The sequence below is a fragment of the Hylaeus anthracinus genome, unplaced genomic scaffold, assembly GCF_026225885.1.
Source record: "Hylaeus anthracinus isolate JK02 unplaced genomic scaffold, UHH_iyHylAnth1.0_haploid 11997, whole genome shotgun sequence".
NCBI lineage: Eukaryota > Metazoa > Arthropoda > Insecta > Hymenoptera > Colletidae > Hylaeus > Hylaeus anthracinus.
Window position 1 is genome coordinate 11,594,629 of NW_026534344.1, and position 16,437 is coordinate 11,611,065.

At 31.5% G+C, this 16,437-nt stretch overlaps 5 protein-coding genes across 6 annotated transcripts; 1 reads left to right on the forward strand and 4 right to left on the reverse strand.

The window, feature by feature from the left end:
• Positions 1–5: 5 nt before the first annotated feature.
• Positions 6–3,193, reverse strand: LOC128889621 (protein lethal(2)denticleless). Its single transcript, XM_054147381.1, has 8 exons — positions 3,036–3,193; positions 2,595–2,839; positions 2,256–2,436; positions 1,928–2,156; positions 1,649–1,854; positions 1,377–1,579; positions 1,095–1,311; positions 6–1,014 (listed from the first exon to the last, which is right to left on the reverse strand). Exons 1-8 carry the CDS (start codon positions 3,076–3,078, stop codon positions 344–346), a joined length of 1,995 nt encoding a protein of 664 aa, XP_054003356.1. The 5' UTR covers positions 3,079–3,193; the 3' UTR covers positions 6–343.
• A 463-nt stretch (positions 3,194–3,656) lies between these two features.
• Positions 3,657–6,320, forward strand: LOC128889623 (trifunctional enzyme subunit beta, mitochondrial). Its single transcript, XM_054147384.1, has 7 exons — positions 3,657–3,858; positions 4,341–4,509; positions 4,589–4,964; positions 5,044–5,218; positions 5,281–5,561; positions 5,664–5,969; positions 6,096–6,320. Exons 1-7 carry the CDS (start codon positions 3,804–3,806, stop codon positions 6,138–6,140), a joined length of 1,407 nt encoding a protein of 468 aa, XP_054003359.1. The 5' UTR covers positions 3,657–3,803; the 3' UTR covers positions 6,141–6,320.
• Positions 6,209–7,423, reverse strand: LOC128889628 (exosome complex component RRP41). Its single transcript, XM_054147390.1, has 3 exons — positions 7,147–7,423; positions 6,752–7,054; positions 6,209–6,695 (listed from the first exon to the last, which is right to left on the reverse strand). The coding sequence occupies exons 1-3, from the start codon at positions 7,318–7,320 to the stop codon at positions 6,351–6,353; spliced, it is 822 nt and encodes a 273-aa protein (XP_054003365.1). The 5' UTR covers positions 7,321–7,423; the 3' UTR covers positions 6,209–6,350.
• A 203-nt stretch (positions 7,424–7,626) lies between these two features.
• Positions 7,627–9,963, reverse strand: LOC128889624 (28S ribosomal protein S31, mitochondrial). Of its 2 annotated transcripts, none has more exons than XM_054147386.1 (7): positions 9,648–9,963; positions 9,282–9,510; positions 9,136–9,196; positions 8,752–8,974; positions 8,327–8,644; positions 8,046–8,254; positions 7,627–7,969 (listed from the first exon to the last, which is right to left on the reverse strand). In XM_054147386.1, the coding sequence occupies exons 1-7, from the start codon at positions 9,671–9,673 to the stop codon at positions 7,698–7,700; spliced, it is 1,338 nt and encodes a 445-aa protein (XP_054003361.1). In that variant the 5' UTR covers positions 9,674–9,963; the 3' UTR covers positions 7,627–7,697. The 2 variants fall into 2 exon arrangements, with proteins under 2 accessions (XP_054003361.1, XP_054003360.1); XM_054147385.1 differs by having other exon boundaries at positions 8,046–8,260; positions 9,648–9,961.
• Positions 9,964–10,196: 233 nt separating this feature from the next.
• LOC128889620 (protein wings apart-like) lies at positions 10,197–16,406 on the reverse strand. Its single transcript, XM_054147380.1, has 11 exons — positions 15,712–16,406; positions 13,584–15,337; positions 13,069–13,317; positions 12,740–12,988; positions 12,452–12,676; positions 12,144–12,366; positions 11,838–12,053; positions 11,573–11,752; positions 11,411–11,499; positions 11,202–11,303; positions 10,197–11,115 (listed from the first exon to the last, which is right to left on the reverse strand). The coding sequence occupies exons 1-11, from the start codon at positions 15,893–15,895 to the stop codon at positions 10,966–10,968; spliced, it is 3,621 nt and encodes a 1,206-aa protein (XP_054003355.1). The 5' UTR covers positions 15,896–16,406; the 3' UTR covers positions 10,197–10,965.
• Between the last annotated feature and the right edge of the window lie 31 nt (positions 16,407–16,437).

Consider the following 16,437-nt stretch of genomic DNA (forward strand, 5'->3'; position numbering starts at 1 on the left):
TAATTATATATTTTTATAAAAATAATTTATTATTGCATACAAAAGGTACATTATACTATCGTCATCAATACATGACAGTTGAGTATATACTCTATTTTTACATACTTTATAATACTCATGGTTATGTTGAATACCACTTACCTTACATTATGGAATTCATTTTAGATGCTTTAAATTTTGATTTTGTATAAGGTACCATACAATAAACAATATAAAGCGCACGTTGAAATTCATCTCTCGTTCAATGATCATCGCTTCGAATGTAATCTTGTACTACTTTATAAAATATGCGTTTCTAACAATGTGTGTACAATTCGGTTAGATGCAACGTGCATCGCTACTTCTAAGATTTTGTAGAAGGTATTACATTAGTATCGTCACAACACACATTAGTTTCACAATCCTTTGTAAGTTTAAAGAAGTCTAATAGAGAGGGAGCTGAACTTTTAGATGTTTTAGATACTTTCTGTGGTTCTGTTGATCGTGATCTGCTATGTCTTCTAACGGGTGTTGGATGAGAACCAGGGCTAGATAATTTTTCTGCAACTGTTTTCTCTCCCTTTCGTTCATACTTTTCTCTTCGTATTCTTGTTAACCAATCAATATTTTCTTTGTACTTTTCCGGAGATAATTGAAGTAAATGTGGGGCTGTACCGTCGATCACAAAATTTGGCAGATTTAATGTAGGCGAGAAGAGAATTGCGCTACTTTTGTTTTCTGTAGTGATTGAACTTGTGCTTGGTTCATCTGATTCGTAGCCTCTATTTAAGAATGAAGTATTATCATTACTTGGGCTAAATAACCTTCGCGCGCCACGATTTTCAAGGTGAACCCGTTTCGCGATAAATTCACGATTCTCTCGTATAGGTGACAAAACAGACTTAAATTTCCCATCAGACCATGATCCCATCATTTGACAATAACTTCTTTTCAGTGAACTGCTCAAGTTATACTGACTATGAGTATCTTCAGATCGCTTATAAGAATCCAATGAATTGGGTCTAGATGTAGCATCTAATAACAAATAATAACGTTTATAGTGGTATACTATATATGATAAAATATAATATCTGTACGATTTCATGATCACATACTTGGTGTGGTATCAGAACCTGTTCCCGGTGTATGTTCCTGAGATACAACCCAGCGTCGAGTTACAGTTGGTGTAGTTTCTAATTTCAAATTTTCTAACGGGTTTTTATTAAGTACAACTTCCGCATGTCCACGTATTTGTACTTCCTCGTTGTCTATTTTATGTTCATTACCTACCCTCCAAATTCTATGGCACGAATCATCGGAACACGTTACTATCTATAAATGTTTAAAGACATTAAATATTAAATATATTAAGGATTAACGTAGATCTTTGTAAATACCTTAGTCTCTCCAACACTACACCATGCAATGCAAGTAACTTCTTCCGTATGTCCAGAAAGTTGCACTATTGGCGCTCCTGGTTTATTGGTATGCCAAATATATGCAAGTTCATCACTAGAACCACTAGCTAAATAACGTCCATCAGGACTTAAACAAGTCTTGACGTAATATGTACAATTTTGATGTCCATAAAATTCTGCAACTAATATTTAAAGACAGTAAATACACTAATTTATATGATTTAATATCAATTATATTTTGTTATACTTACTGGGTTTAGGATTATATGACGATATATTATATGCATATATAATGTTATCCATACAACTTGCATACAATGTAATTCTGGCAGGGCAAATTAACAGTGACGAAAATCCATTTCTGGTACTATGTCCAGTATAGTTCATTGTATGTTTAGCTACAGGTTCCTTTTTGTGTACAGTATAATTCTTACGCAAGTCCCACACTTTTATTAAACTATAATATTAGTAATATTGATTCATATTATTCTGCCCATATGTATAATATTCATTAATATAAATAAACTTACCCATCACCAGCTGCACACGACAGTAAGGTGACATCATCTTGAAATGCCAAACTAGTAATACTTTGTGCCCTTGATGCATGGCTAACTACTCTACGTTGTCGCGTATTGCCTGTGTTTCCAACATTATGGGCATTTGAAATACAATTATCTGGTTTACGATGTTCGCAATGGTTGGCTCTGATATCCCATACCATTATAGAACCATCTCTAGCTCCAGTTGCAAACACAGCTAACATATTTTGATAAATTAAATTTTAATTTTTAGTAATGCTTAAGAAACACTATTTAACATAAACATCATTAAATATGTTAAACATTGTAAGTATACCTTGATCTTGATAACGAAATACTGCAGTTTTAACGCATCTTGTATGAGCATGAAAATAATCAATTTGTTTTATTTGAGAACCAGATACATCCCATAATCTAGCAGTGTGATCTCCAGATGCTGTAACCAATTTTAAATCACCAGGCATCCAAGCAACATCAAATATCGCATTGCAATGTGCCTGAAACATTACAATTTATTTAAAAAATCTTTGTTTACACATAGTTAATGATACATCTTATTTAAATATATCTTCTCTTCAAAACTTAACCTACTAAATGCATTTACTTCACTAGCATTTTAAATTTGTTGCATTTCAATATTGTTAAGTGGTACTACCTGAGTTCCTTCCAATGGTTGATTGGATACCTCTTTAATACTTGTATCTTGCAGAGCAATTTTCCCATCTTCATTTGCTAAAGCAATTATCTGTTCATACCCTTGTGTAATACAAAATCGACACGCAAAAACTGGTGGTTCTGGATTAAAATCGAGCGCATTTATGTTTGGCGTTATACCACGGTAAACGTCATCTTGATAACACTTTAAACGATACAGAGCAATATCGTAATCACGAATCGATGCTGAAAATAGAAAAATCCGTTAGTATTACAATACACTTGTCAGTTTTAACAATCAATATTCCACGTTAAATGCAAAAGTATCATCCTGAACGTTATAATAATCTCCGACGCTATATTCGGTTACATATAACCTGTTACTCTATTTCAATAATTTGCTTAAATTTCTCGTAATATGAAAGCTTTAAAAATGAATTACCCAATCCTTTCTCACGTTCCACAATGGAGCGCGTTAAACTCATTCTGAAGCTGCATTAAACTAATATTTTGTTATACAATAATGTGAATCGTTCATACACACGAGATTGTACGCGGGAAAATCTGTCAGTTTGCGCGTACTTAAACTGGGCTGCTTTCTATATGACATCATAATATTACCATAGAGTATTCTCAAGACTTCAAAGGAATGTAATGTTATTTATTGCTCGAGTAGGAACTGCTAACACTAATCACCAGAGGGCTGATCCATCAAGTCCCTTTCTCACAAGTGATTAATTGAGTCATACACAATAATTATAAACAGATTGAGAATACAACTAAAATGTTGGAGGACAAGGCACACAATTATGTACAATTGTTATGTCAATAATTGTCACGTTATAATTCAACTTTTATATCATGATTACACTACTATTTTGCTATATATTGTACTGGTATAATAATTTTATTGTAGTGTTCAGTAGTGTTGTACTAGCTGTATGTAATGTTATAATTGTTTTGGAAATATTAAAGTGTCACAATTATTTTATCGTAAAATTTCTAATAAATTTCTAAAATAAAACGATTCTTTTGTAATATTTTGAATATTCATTAAATACTCCCACCGAAAGTCTCATATCTCGTATCAGTCAGTTCCAGACAGTTCGCGACCCTCTGATCTAATTCATCGCGAACAAGTGACTTAAATTCATATAAAGAAGTCGAACTAATATAATATAGAATTCATTTATTCAATACAATTATAAAAATGCTGTCCGTTGTAAAAAATAATTTAGCAACGAAGCAAGGATTTACTAAATATGGTATGATAAAATATTTCATAATGTAAAATATTAAACTGAGTTTCTGCATGACAAATATTGCTTTTTCAATAATATGGGTACAAAGTACAGTACCCAAAGTCTCAATATGAAAGTTGTCTAATGAATAAAATAGTTTATTTAGAATAATGTATTTTTTTCATCAATGTTAACATTCATAATAAATTAAGTGAAAAGTAAATACAAAATGATGATTCTTCTTTTTAAACTAAATATAATACAAATGAGGAGAAGCAACTTGTTGATATCTTAAAGCACAAAGAGCTTGACATATGCAACATATGCAACATATGCACTATAATAGAAGTATAATTAATATATATAAATGTTCTGGAATCCTTATGCTTTAAATCTCAACAAAAAAGAAATAGCTGTCTTTCCCTGTGCATATATATAAATAAACGAAAAGTATGCATTGAAATATAATTTTCTTGAAAGTGATAATATTATATTTTTGGTATTAGATGCTGCTGTAAATTATTGGAGAGTAGTAGTAAATAAATCATATGCAACTAAAAGTAATAATGCTGCTAAGAATATAGTATTTATTGATGGTGTTAGAACACCATTCGTACAATCTGGGACAGTCTATAAAAATTTAATGGCATATGATCTTGCAAAACATTCATTGATGTAAGTCAATTTTAATACATACCATTTTGTTTACAATATTAACAAATGTCAACATTGTATCATATTATGCTTTATAAAGGGCTTTACAAAGAAAAATTGGATTTCCCAAAGAAACAGTTGAATATATAATTTATGGTACAGTAATGCAAGAAGTCAGAACTTCAAATATTGGCAGAGAAGCAGCATTAGGTGCTGGATATAACGAGCATACTCCTGCACATACAGTAACTATGGCATGCATCAGCAGTAATCAAGCGATTACAACTGGCATGGGTTTAATTGCTTGCGGTGTATATGATGTAATTGTTGCGGGTGGAGTTGAATTCATGTCAGATATACCAATTAGACATAGCCGAAAAATGCGATCTTTAATGTTACAAGCGAACAAAGCAAAAACAATTGGACAAAGATTAGGTCTTCTTGCTAGCATTAGACCAGCACATTTTGTACCAGATGTATGTCGTTTCTTATAGCAAAATTATATTTAAAAAACATTTATGTATTATATTTCATCAACATTATATATAATTGCAGTTGCCTGCTGTAGCAGAATTTTCTAGTGGAGAGGTAATGGGTCACAGTAGTGATCGATTATCAGCAGCATTTAATATATCAAGAAAAGAGCAGGATGAGTATGCTTTACGTTCACATACTTTAGCTGCTAAAGCACAACAACAAGGATATTTGACAGATGTAAGCCCTTTCAAAGGTAATGTAACATTCAAGTTGCAGTCATAGAAATTAGTTGATTAATCCTAATATCGTTTTCAGTTCCAAATGTGGACCAAGTGGTAGATAAAGATAATGGAATCCGTGTTTCTACAATTGAACAGTTAGGAAAATTAAAACCAGCATTTGTTAAACCATATGGAAGTGTAACTGCAGCTAATGCTTCCTTTTTAACTGATGGTGCATCTGCAGCTTTGATAATGACAGAGGAAAAAGCTCTTCAGCTTGGACTTACTCCAAAAGCATACTTAAGAAATTTCACTTATGTTTCCCAAGATCCAATTGACCAATTACTTTTAGGACCAACATATGCAATACCAAAGGTTAAAAAATATTTTATTTCGTGCTTAGTAAAAGTATTCAATATTTCATTTAATAGTTTAATGTACAGTTTTCTTTCAATTTAATGATATAATAATTTACAGGTATTACAAAAAGCTAAGTTAAATGTAAAAGATATAGGAGTATGGGAAATACACGAGGCCTTTGCTGGACAAATTTTAAGTAATTTAAAAGCAATGGATTCCGATTGGTTTGCACAAAATTACTTAGGCAGATCTGAAAAAGTAGGAGTTCCAGATCTTAATAAATGGAATGCATGGGGTGGATCTTTATCAATTGGACATCCATTTGCGGCAACGGGAGTTCGATTAGCTACACATACCGCTAATAGACTTATCAGAGAAGATCAACAATTTGGATTAATTGCAGCTTGTGCAGCTGGTGGACAGGTCAGAAAATTGTCAAAATACTATTATATCAATTAATTTCATATCCCCCCCCCCCCCCGCCCTCTCCATTTTTGTAATGTTATGTTAACAAAATTTATTTCAACAAGTATATTGTATAAATTACAGGGTGTAGGCATGCTTATGGAAAGATATCCTGGTGCTAAAGTTTGAAATATAAAAGAATAATAGCCTAGAAGATGACCAGTTACTTTGTATAAAAATAAAGTGTTTATAGAAAATAAATTATATAACAAATAAATGTATTTTCCAGAAGAACTATAATTTTTTTAAAGAAGCTTTTGTATAAAATTTTGTATGAAAAGGTTTAAATATATAGTTTGTAATATTACATTCCTGTGTACAATTTTTCTATCTTAATTCCTAATCTAATGTAACATGAAACAGAGAAGGAAGAGATTGTTCTGTTAAATAATGTCTAACAGCACGATCTAACATAACTGTTATATCTTGGCATCCATATAATACCCGTGCTTTCAAGGATTCAAGATGTGATAAATGTAATCTTTGTCCTGCTCCTTGTGCTACTACTATTAAGCCATCTTTTGATACAGTATTACTAACTGGTAATGCAACGACAGATAGAGTAACACCAGGAGCACATTCTTCAACATAATTTGCATCTAATACTCCTGTTCCTAATGATTTATCTTCATCTTCCAGAGATGGTATATTGATTAATGTTACAGTGCAGCCTACAGCATAGTTCTACAAAACAAAAATAATTAAAGTTAAACAATTTTTCAATTTTTAGTGTGTCATACCTTGATAGGAATTCCAGCATCAATCAATGCAAGTGTGGCTGCATTTACAGATGCACAGTAATCACTTCCATCAACTTGCAGCACTTCTACATAAATGTCTATTTGTGACCGTGGATACAATTCTAAATGTATTATTGCTTCCATAGCGTGCCTTAACTGAAGTGATCTTTCTTGTGATTTTCGATCACCCCTTGGTTTTCGTTTGCGTTCCCCAGAAGATAAACTGAATACTGCCATGCTATATTGACAATTGACTATACCTTTGGTAACCTTACTTGTACTCCTTCCCACAGAACCTCGTGGCTATATAATTTTAATTGTAATACATGAATATTTTTCAACATCAGTTTTCAAACTTCTTTTATACAGTATTTTTAAGAAAATTAAATAATAACCTGATGCGGTCCATACACTGTAGCCAGGACTTTAGTATTACCATGCTCAATATAAGAACTACCATCAGCTTGACCGAAAACCCCCATTTTTACTCGAATTTGTCTTAATTCTAATGCGCGTCTACCGTCTGAACGCAATCCATTTTGATCTTCGATATTTTCGACTTCAATCATTTTTTACAAAATGTTTCATGTATAAATGCACAGTAAAGAACATGTACGCACGTGGACGCACATAGAATCACATACGAATCACATACAAATAGTAATACCATGTGATAGAATCGAAAATAATCGAAAACACAAAACCTGTTCTCGACTCTCGAGAGTCTCGAACAGTCATGACGTCATAGGAATATCAGCGCCATTACTTACAAAATAAGCGCTACATTTGTATACAAATTAACTCGCAATAAGTACCTTTATTTTTCCTAATGGAAGAAACAGTACTTTTAAAAAAATATGTAGATATAAATAGGCGGGACAGATGTACAAACTTCTTTATTATATTACAGTTATGTATTGCAACCTAACAAAACAAGTTAATACGATTACTTTGCCTCAATCTGCATTTCTGTAGTAGACGAAACAATTTTCCCAATTCCTAATTTCTCCAATAAATCATTTTTATCTTCAAAATAGTTTTTATACCACATTATATGTTCATATTTTTCTTGAGCTGTCATATATGGATTTTTCGAAAGTCCAATGCATACTAATTCCATAAAATGTCGTATTGGACCTTTGGCAGGGCACCAATCTGTTACATGACGTTCCAAAAATACATGTTCTGAGAAATGTACATTTTGTTCCTCTTCCATTCCTACATAATACAACGATATACATTTTCATTTGTAAATATTTAATATAAGAAATAAGATGAATTTTTGTGTGAATACCTTGTTCATTGTCAATAGGAAACTTCCATATTTTTCCTTCTTCAGTCCATTGAATCATTTCTTGAAATGCATTTTCAGGATAAAGAGTTCCTAATACTTTAATTTCATATGCTTGGCATGCATCCCATGTTTCAAGTTCACAATTACTCGGGGATGGTATATTTGTTTTTTGAAAGAGTAAGGGGAAATTAAACTTTCCCCTTTTAATACTAAAACTTATATAGTAAATATTTTAATAATCAGTAGATAATTTTGAAAACTACTTAGAGAAAATATAACACCTGTGATGTTTCTCTGCTGATTTATGTTTATTTAGTAGGGTCGCAGTTACAGATTGATTTTGCTGTGTTTGTTTTGTTTCTACCTTTTGTTTATTTTGCATTTCAACATTTCTCATCTCTGTGGTTTTGTAATCATTTGCATACATCTTCGTTACTCTATATTCATCACTACTTCTATATGTATCACTCAGTTTCCTCGTATATTGTTGTTTATGGTTCCTCAATGATTTTTTCTGTTTGTTTTGTGATTCAACTTGATCTATTAATTCTTGAATATTCTTAGATCTTTCTTTTATAAACCAAAAATTATCTGCACCCCTATTTTTAAACAGAGTAATGTAAAGCGTAAATCATCAGTTTATTGTCAATATTACTTAATCATGTAAAATAAATACTATTTAATTTTAAGACATTTATATACAAACTTTGTGTAAAAAGGTTGTCTTTTGTTTTTAATATTAGATTGAGTTTCTTTGACATTGTTAGAACTTCCTTCTTTGGGAATGTTAGAGCTACCTTCTTTGGCATTGCTAGAACTACTTTCTTTTTCAATCTTAGAAAGACCTTGCAATAATGTTGAAACAATTTGGTCTCTATCTCCACCAACTGCTGTAGTCAATAATGAAGCTGCTTTGAGTACCTGTTTCTCTGTGAACAAGAATTTCTAATTTTAATTTGCATTCACTATAAACTATACTAATTAATAACAACAAATTTATCAACTTTCTCAAATGTAACCTATCAGAACAGTAAACAAAATTCCTTAAAAATCTACTTCATTTATCATAAATAACATATCATAAACTTACCTAGTTTGTGTTTTCTATCTTTTAACTTTAATTTAATGTCTACAGTGCTTGAAGGTTTGTTCTTTAAAAACAATATATATAAAGAAGGATTAATGTAGGTTTTAAATGTTTTTTTTTTTTTAAATTAAAAACGATAAAATATTTACATTTATTAAGCTATCCATAAGTTTGTTTAAGTCATCATTGTTATCAACTTCTCTTGTACCCTGCACATTTTTAGTAGATTCCTTGATTTGTTGTTTTTTTTTATTTTGAATGTCCGTATCAGAATCAGATGAATCTGATGAATCCGATGATGAATTGGAACTTAATCTAATAGTATTAAATTGAAAACTTAACCACTGATATGGTAATTTAATTTGAGTTCTAATGTTCCTAGAAATCAGTAATATTAGTTTTAACTAAAAACAATGTTTAACAGAACAATTTTTACATTTATGAAATTGCAATCATTTTTCTGTAAAGTTAAGAGATTGTCATGACTTATTAGCATTGAGCGAATGAATACTTACTTCGAAACGAGACGTATAGGCAACATTTTTTAAATATTGTATTGTTGTTACTATTATAATTAGTATTGTTACAGTGAAAACCTATAACCTATAAAATAACTTGACTGTTGCAAAGTAATTCAATCAAATAAGATTTCTTGGATTTGTTTTATCGTATTTAAATTATAGTGTTCTCATTAGGAAATTATTATAATGTAATTTTTTAATACAGATCAACGTTATTAAATTAATTATGGTTACGATGTAAATCCTATAGAAAGAGAAATTCGTACGAACTCTCAACCACTCTCAACTTACTTCAACTTAGTATAGATTGCTGTAGATCAAGAAACTTCATTGAAGTTAGTCATAAATATTACGATACTCGAGTCAATACGAGTTATTCACTTCAAAATAAGGAATCTATATAATTATATAAATGTAAATTTATCTTCCAATCAAGGAAAATAGACTAAAATAATTATTCAATATAGAATAAAATGATATTTTATATAATCTAATACATCATGTATTTAATTTTTATTTAAAAAATGCTTTATTTTACAGATTTGTAGTTTCAAAGCTAGTTTATTGCATATACATAACAGTGTAATATATCTCTCATTCTTTCCCTTGCTTTATCAGGCAAAATATCAGATTAAAAGGTTGTGAAATCCTGTGCCTGTTTATGGGATCTAATAACTTGAAACTGTGAATTTAAGATACAATTATAATTTATAAATTTACATTTACAAGGCTTATAGTATAATTTTAATATTAAAATAAACTTAGATAATAATGCTATCTCAAATTTTAATGGATTATGGTGAACTTCCAACGCTGTCAATCACTCAATAGTACTTATAAGGTAGATCAATTTAAATTTTAAAGTAATTATCAAATTTCAAATTCATGCATATTATACAGCAAACAAATTATAATCTGGCAAGAAGTTTACATCTTGTCACTCTTCTTAAAAAAAAAAAAAACAATTGACAAATCAATTAATTGATAATAATACATACACGCTGGCAGAAAACTTAAGTAAGCTGTATGCGTAATTACAAGGCGCGTTCATTATGGTATTAGTTTCTGTGTAATTAACAACTTATACTTAATATTTAATTTGTTACTGCTAGTGGGGAGATAAGTCAGTTTAATGAAAGGTACAGCAATAAATTATGTAAGTGAATAAATATATATCAAAATATATGGTCAATATGAAACAGGTCCATTCATACTGCGATAGAAAGAATTTTCTTCGTTGGACACATATAACTTTGGCTCTCTTTGCTTGCCAGGGTAATAAAAAATGTCAAATGTGTGTATGAGATATCAATCAAGACGAAGATAAATCGAGCATTATGTTTGGATCTTCTAACACCGGCAATGGTAGCTCATTTTTTTCTTCTTCAATTCTGGCATCCGACATCTTTAGGAACTTAATTACCTTTTCAGTAGCAGCAATTCCACAGCTACTTACTTCATTCTGTAATAAATTATTTGTATCGTTAGAAACGATCAAATATATTGATAATTGATAAGGTTTCATAAAAAAAAGTCAAAAGTATTTACCGATGCCGTTAAATTCATGAAATTGAAAAATTTCTGAAGTACAGACACCATAGTAGTAAAATTGTTGTCTGGAAGTCTGCTGCGTACCAGCGATTCATAATCCTAGAAATTCATATAAATAATTTTAATATTTCATGCTGATGTATCATACTTATGATACATTCATATTGTTCTGTTCCTCTAATGTTGATTGGTTTAAAATTTATTACCTTATTATCCATTATTAAGTAACCAAGTAATAGCACTACATATGCACCTATTAAAGTGTGTTCCATATGACGTCCTGCCTTTTGCAATACTGAAGAGAAAACAAAATTCATGAATCATGTTTTATACAATTTTCTATCGATCGAAAATAAGATTATACAAACATTTTGTAACAGTTTCTTCAATAAATTCTTCTTGAGATTTAGTTGTTGTCGATACAGTTTCTGTTTGTTCAGAATCTTTTTTACCATCTAAAATAGCATCCGTCTTTTGTTCCTCAGCACGAGCCAATTCTTCTTGTTTGTAAAAAAGATCGATTAAAGATTCCACACCACTTTGCTCAGCTATTTTGAAAAAAAATGTAAGATAAGTATAATTAAATTTTGGTCTTCCCGAAAATGTGTAATTTAAAATATATAATGTATTTACCATCAAAAATATTTTCTGTTGACGAGGGAGCTTTAGATTCGATGAGAAGCTGCTTATTATCATCACATTGTTCTACTAAGTTTATCAATAGAATCAAAGCTAACATCATCATATCAAAACGCTTTTCTTCGGGAAGTGACTCCGGTACGCGTAACAAAAGATATAGAGTACAATCTAAGACACCTGGTTGCGTGCCTACTGATTTACTTCCAAAAGCTGAAATAATTATAATGTATGTTATTTTATAATGTAAAGACCATACTCTCAACAACAGTTTGTTAAAGATACGACATCATAAAATCTTACATTGTCTATTGAATCGATGTGTAAGATTGATAAGAACTTTAATAATAGCAAATAGGCACTCTCTAATAACAGCACCAATAGAAGTTTTATCACTTGGATCTATAGTTGGATAAATAGGAATTTCTTGTCCACAAAGATGATACAAGTTTGCTAAAGTGTTGACTAAAATTCCATTCTCATATTTTAATAAATATACTTGATTTTCTTCGTTCATGTGGGTAACCTAAGATAACATAATACTTTAATAATATTTTTTTATTATTGATGTTATGTATCTGTACTATTTCATATAAATATTTATAACTCACATTTTCTAATACACGTAGACATCTATCAACTTTACGTAATTTGTCTAATAATGGATCTGACCAACCAGATCGTCTAATATCTTGCATATTAATATGATAGTGACAATCTCTGATAGTTTTTATAATGTGTTCTAAACCTCCCAATTCTCTAAGTTCTTCTTTAAACCATTCACCAGCACGTTTCGATGTGAGACTTAGAAGTGTCTCCATAGCAAGTTGACCAACCTAATTGAAAATAATTCGTTAGTGGTCATATTTATCATTTATCATTATAAATAAAACACTTACAGTTATATTATCGAGATTTAAATGTTTTGCATGTCCTTGAGCTTGAATGTCAGCACACAATTGACGTACTTTTTCTTTATTTTTTAACAGTTCTGCCCGACTAAGGCCACAATCATCAAGCGCATCTTTATGACTGGCATCAGATTCTAATAAACTTAACATTAACTCCAAACAATCACGGTCTAAATCCATAGCTAAACGATCTTGACTTAATACAAACATTACTGTTGCTGTACACAAAGCAAGACTCTGGAAAAAAAATATATATTTCAAGATCAAAATTGGTAAAATTTATGCATAGCATATTCTATAAAAATAATGTTATATACCTGGTCCTTAGTTGCATCATGGAGTGCTTTGAAGAATTTAGCAACAGTTCCATGAGCACGCACATGCATGCGAAATGCGGGTGCCATACATTTGCTTGCTAATCGTATAGCTGAAAGGCAACGAGTAGCATTTGGATTGTTTTCTCTTAGAGTGTCTAATATATATTCAACATCATCATTAAATTCTTGAAATTCTCCACTCTCTTGGATTTGATGAGCTTTCTTCACATTTTTTACTACGGTGTAGAACTATAAAATAAATATTAATTTGGTATCATACTTTGTATAAATATATAGGTTTATATACAGTGAGTCACAAAAATATTCATACTTGCTCAAATACTGATATGTTTTAAAAGAAATATAAAATCGTTATTAATAAAAAAACGTACATTGTATTAATTAACAAAAGTAGGAATGTACTACAGTAAGAAATGTAGGAAAGTACTACACTATATAAAAAAAGTGTAATAAGTGGCACTGTAGGATACAAGTTTGTTTTCTAATATACATACTCCTTTAACTTTCTTGCCACAACGAATGCTTGTTATAGCATCTGATTCATCTTCAAAACCTGCGTCAGCTTCAGGGTATGTTACAACTCTCGTTAATTGCGAAGGACCAAATTCTTCTTCATATGCTACAGGTCCTGTATTACTGTGAGATCCTGAAGCAATAGTTGGTGTAGAATTACCAGCATTAGGAGTATCCGTAGCATTAGATTCTTTATCACTATCACACCACTTATGTTTGTACAATGCCCGTCTTTTATTTCCATTTGTCGCCCCCGTTGAACGACTTTTAAAAATACTACCCTTTTTAGTAGCCGGTTTCTGAACAGTTGTGGATGGAACATTTGCTGGCTGTGATTCAGAGACTGTACTTGTTACATGCAATGCAATATCAATTTCTATGTTGCCACTAACACCTTCACTATCGTCACTTCCAGAGAACCAATCTTGGTCAACTAAGATTTTAGCTGTTGCTATATCATTATCATTTGCACGAGCTGGTTGTTCTGCTTCTACTTCTGGTTCAGGATCGGGATCAGGATCAGGTTCAGGTTCAGGTTCAGGTTCAGGTTCAGGTTCAGGTTCAGGTTCAGGTTCAAACTCAGGTTCAATTTCAGGTTCATGTTCAACTTCCGCTTCTTGCTCTGATTCTAGTGCTGTTTTTAATTCTGGTTCTAGTTCTGGTTTTGGTTCAGGTCCTGATTCAGGTTGCAAAGTAGATTTAGAGACTACTTCATTTGTTGGAATATCTATTGAACAGTGTTGAACTTGATCTGGCACTTCTGTATTTTCTTCAGTTTCTGGTGCATTTATCATCATTGGTCTTGTTTGCATAGGATCAGAATCACTTGATAATATATCAATTAGTTCTTGAGTTGTAGTAGGCAGTGGTTGATCACGGCCAATTAATGGTTCAATTGCTGGCTTACAGGTGTACGTTGAACCACAATCAGTCTTAACAATGTCATAATGAGATATTAATGTGTTATTAGAATCAGTAACAGATTTTCTAAGGGTTAATGAAAGACCAGAACTATGTGAATTAGGAGTTACCGGTTGTGTAGACACAGCAGAAGATGTTGGTATATCTAAATGCAGATTTTTTGCGCGACTGCGAGTAGTTCTTCTCATCTCTGAATTTTCTAAAGGTATTGACACGGTAGAGACAATAGGTTGGTGAGAACGAATTGTTTTTTGATCAGATTTTGACGCATCTGTATTAAAGCTCTTACGCTCGATATCTACTTTTGTAGGACTAACAAGTGGTGTGGAAATTCTATATGTTTCAGGTTCAGTGTCTTGAGTGGTTTGTACATTTCCACAAACAAGCCGAGCTGTACCTTTGCATATTCTTAATACAATAGGAGGTTTTGCTTCTTCTTTAGTAGCAGCATCATCATTGGTTCCCTCTAAAGTTTCTGCTACTTTCTTAGCTGGAACGCTTGATACTTTTGGTAAAGATTGTTTTGGTGGTGGCTGTGGGGGATTTTTCTGAGCACGAGCTCTACCATAATGTGAATCAGGTACTTGTCTGTATATTGCCACATCCTGACGAGATTCTTCTATCGCAGGTGGAACATTTCTACTTTTAAAAAACTTCTTAGGTTTAACAACAGGTGTTGCAACATCTGGTTTATTGTCAGGATCAGTTTCAAATGAAAATGGATCTTTTCCGGAATTTACACGAGCATTTTGGTTTCCATAATCAAGTTTTATTCTTTTTGCACCAAATGTGTTATGAATCTCATCTCTTCTTCCTATAAATAAAATGACATTATTTATTGGGGTAGAAAAGCTATAGTCTTATCAATGACAATTGAACTGAGTTTCTTTCTTGAATTATTACTGAGATTATTAAAATAGTTCTACATTCTGAGAGAAATACTTCTAAAAACAGAATGCCTAAGAGACAATGTAATTTAAAATCTTATTTATCTATTTTTTGTAAATAACTTTATCAATACATATCAAACGTACAGTTAAAATTTGTTAAGTAAATGTACATCGGTGTATGTGTGCATATGTATATACATGCATGCATGCGTGCGTGCGTGCGTGTGTGTGTGCGTGCATGTGTGTGTAATTGATTTAACAAAGTATGCAATTTCCATTTTTAAAAAAAAATGCGTACCATTGATATTCGTACTCCTGATAGATGTGAATGATGTTATACCCCATTTTCCAACAGTGCCTGCTGATTTAGCAGCAGAAGGACGATTGCTATTTTCTCTAAAAAGCTTATCAAATTGAATACTCCCAGGCGTCACACTGCTGACCTTACGGCTGTAAGATTTTGTGTAACTACGGGACGTCATGTTGTATCCTTCAGTATTTCAAAAATGTCCCACATCTCAAAAGACACACGTAAGAATATCTCTCTTCATTTTTCGAAACCCATGAAATAATGGCAAATAAGCATCAACTGGTTTCCACGCTTACGATAAAATGTTACAAAGGAAAAAAAGCGTCAATGCATCGGAACTTCTGTTCTCGATGATAATCGAAAATCCGTAATAAAAAAAATCAAGAGGCAATATCTTCGGAACATATGAAAGAAACAAACGCCATGTTTCATTCGCTATTTACCCCGATGCACAAATTTACGAAACTGTAACTTCAAATGCAATTCATATACGGAAACATTGTCCTTATCCTTATTATTTTCAATCGCTGTGTTCGCACTTATTCATAAGTATTATGATTTTTATATATCTGCATAAGTACAACTAGAAATATTAGTCATAACATGATCTTGAGCCATCTGTCGATGTTTTTCGTTTCAAGATTTAGATACATACCATACACAAAAAAACGAGTAATACAATACACAAGATTGTAATAATACTTGTCGTCCTAC

Coding starts and splice junctions, on each gene's coding strand:
- LOC128889624 (XM_054147385.1), bottom strand. CDS start 9,673: ATGTTGCCTATACGTCTCGTTTCGAA. Junction 8,975..9,135: donor AGATAGAAAACACAAACTAG/GTAAGTTTATGA, acceptor TCTTGTTCACAG/AGAAACAGGTACTCAAAGCA. Junction 7,970..8,045: donor TCCTATTGACAATGAACAAG/GTATTCACACAA, acceptor TGTATTATGTAG/GAATGGAAGAGGAACAAAAT.
- LOC128889628 (XM_054147390.1), bottom strand. CDS start 7,320: ATGATTGAAGTCGAAAATATCGAAGATCAAAATGGATTGCGTTCAGAC. Junction 7,055..7,146: donor CAGTGTATGGACCGCATCAG/GTTATTATTTAA, acceptor AAAATTATATAG/CCACGAGGTTCTGTGGGAAG. Junction 6,696..6,751: donor ATGCTGGAATTCCTATCAAG/GTATGACACACT, acceptor TTTGTTTTGTAG/AACTATGCTGTAGGCTGCAC.
- LOC128889623 (XM_054147384.1), top strand. CDS start 3,804: ATGCTGTCCGTTGTAAAAAATAATTTAGCAACGAAGCAAGGATTTACT. Junction 4,510..4,588: donor CTTGCAAAACATTCATTGAT/GTAAGTCAATTT, acceptor TGCTTTATAAAG/GGCTTTACAAAGAAAAATTG. Junction 4,965..5,043: donor CAGCACATTTTGTACCAGAT/GTATGTCGTTTC, acceptor ATATAATTGCAG/TTGCCTGCTGTAGCAGAATT.
- LOC128889621 (XM_054147381.1), bottom strand. CDS start 3,078: ATGAGTTTAACGCGCTCCATTGTGGAACGTGAGAAAGGATTGG. Junction 2,840..3,035: donor GGAACGTGAGAAAGGATTGG/GTAATTCATTTT, acceptor TTCTATTTTCAG/CATCGATTCGTGATTACGAT. Junction 1,855..1,927: donor TCGTGTGCAGCTGGTGATGG/GTAAGTTTATTT, acceptor CTAATATTATAG/TTTAATAAAAGTGTGGGACT.
- LOC128889620 (XM_054147380.1), bottom strand. CDS start 15,895: ATGACGTCCCGTAGTTACACAAAATCTTACAGCCGTAAGGTCAGCAGT. Junction 15,338..15,711: donor CAGGAGTACGAATATCAATG/GTACGCATTTTT, acceptor TTTTATTTATAG/GAAGAAGAGATGAGATTCAT. Junction 12,677..12,739: donor TAAATCTCGATAATATAACT/GTAAGTGTTTTA, acceptor ATTTTCAATTAG/GTTGGTCAACTTGCTATGGA.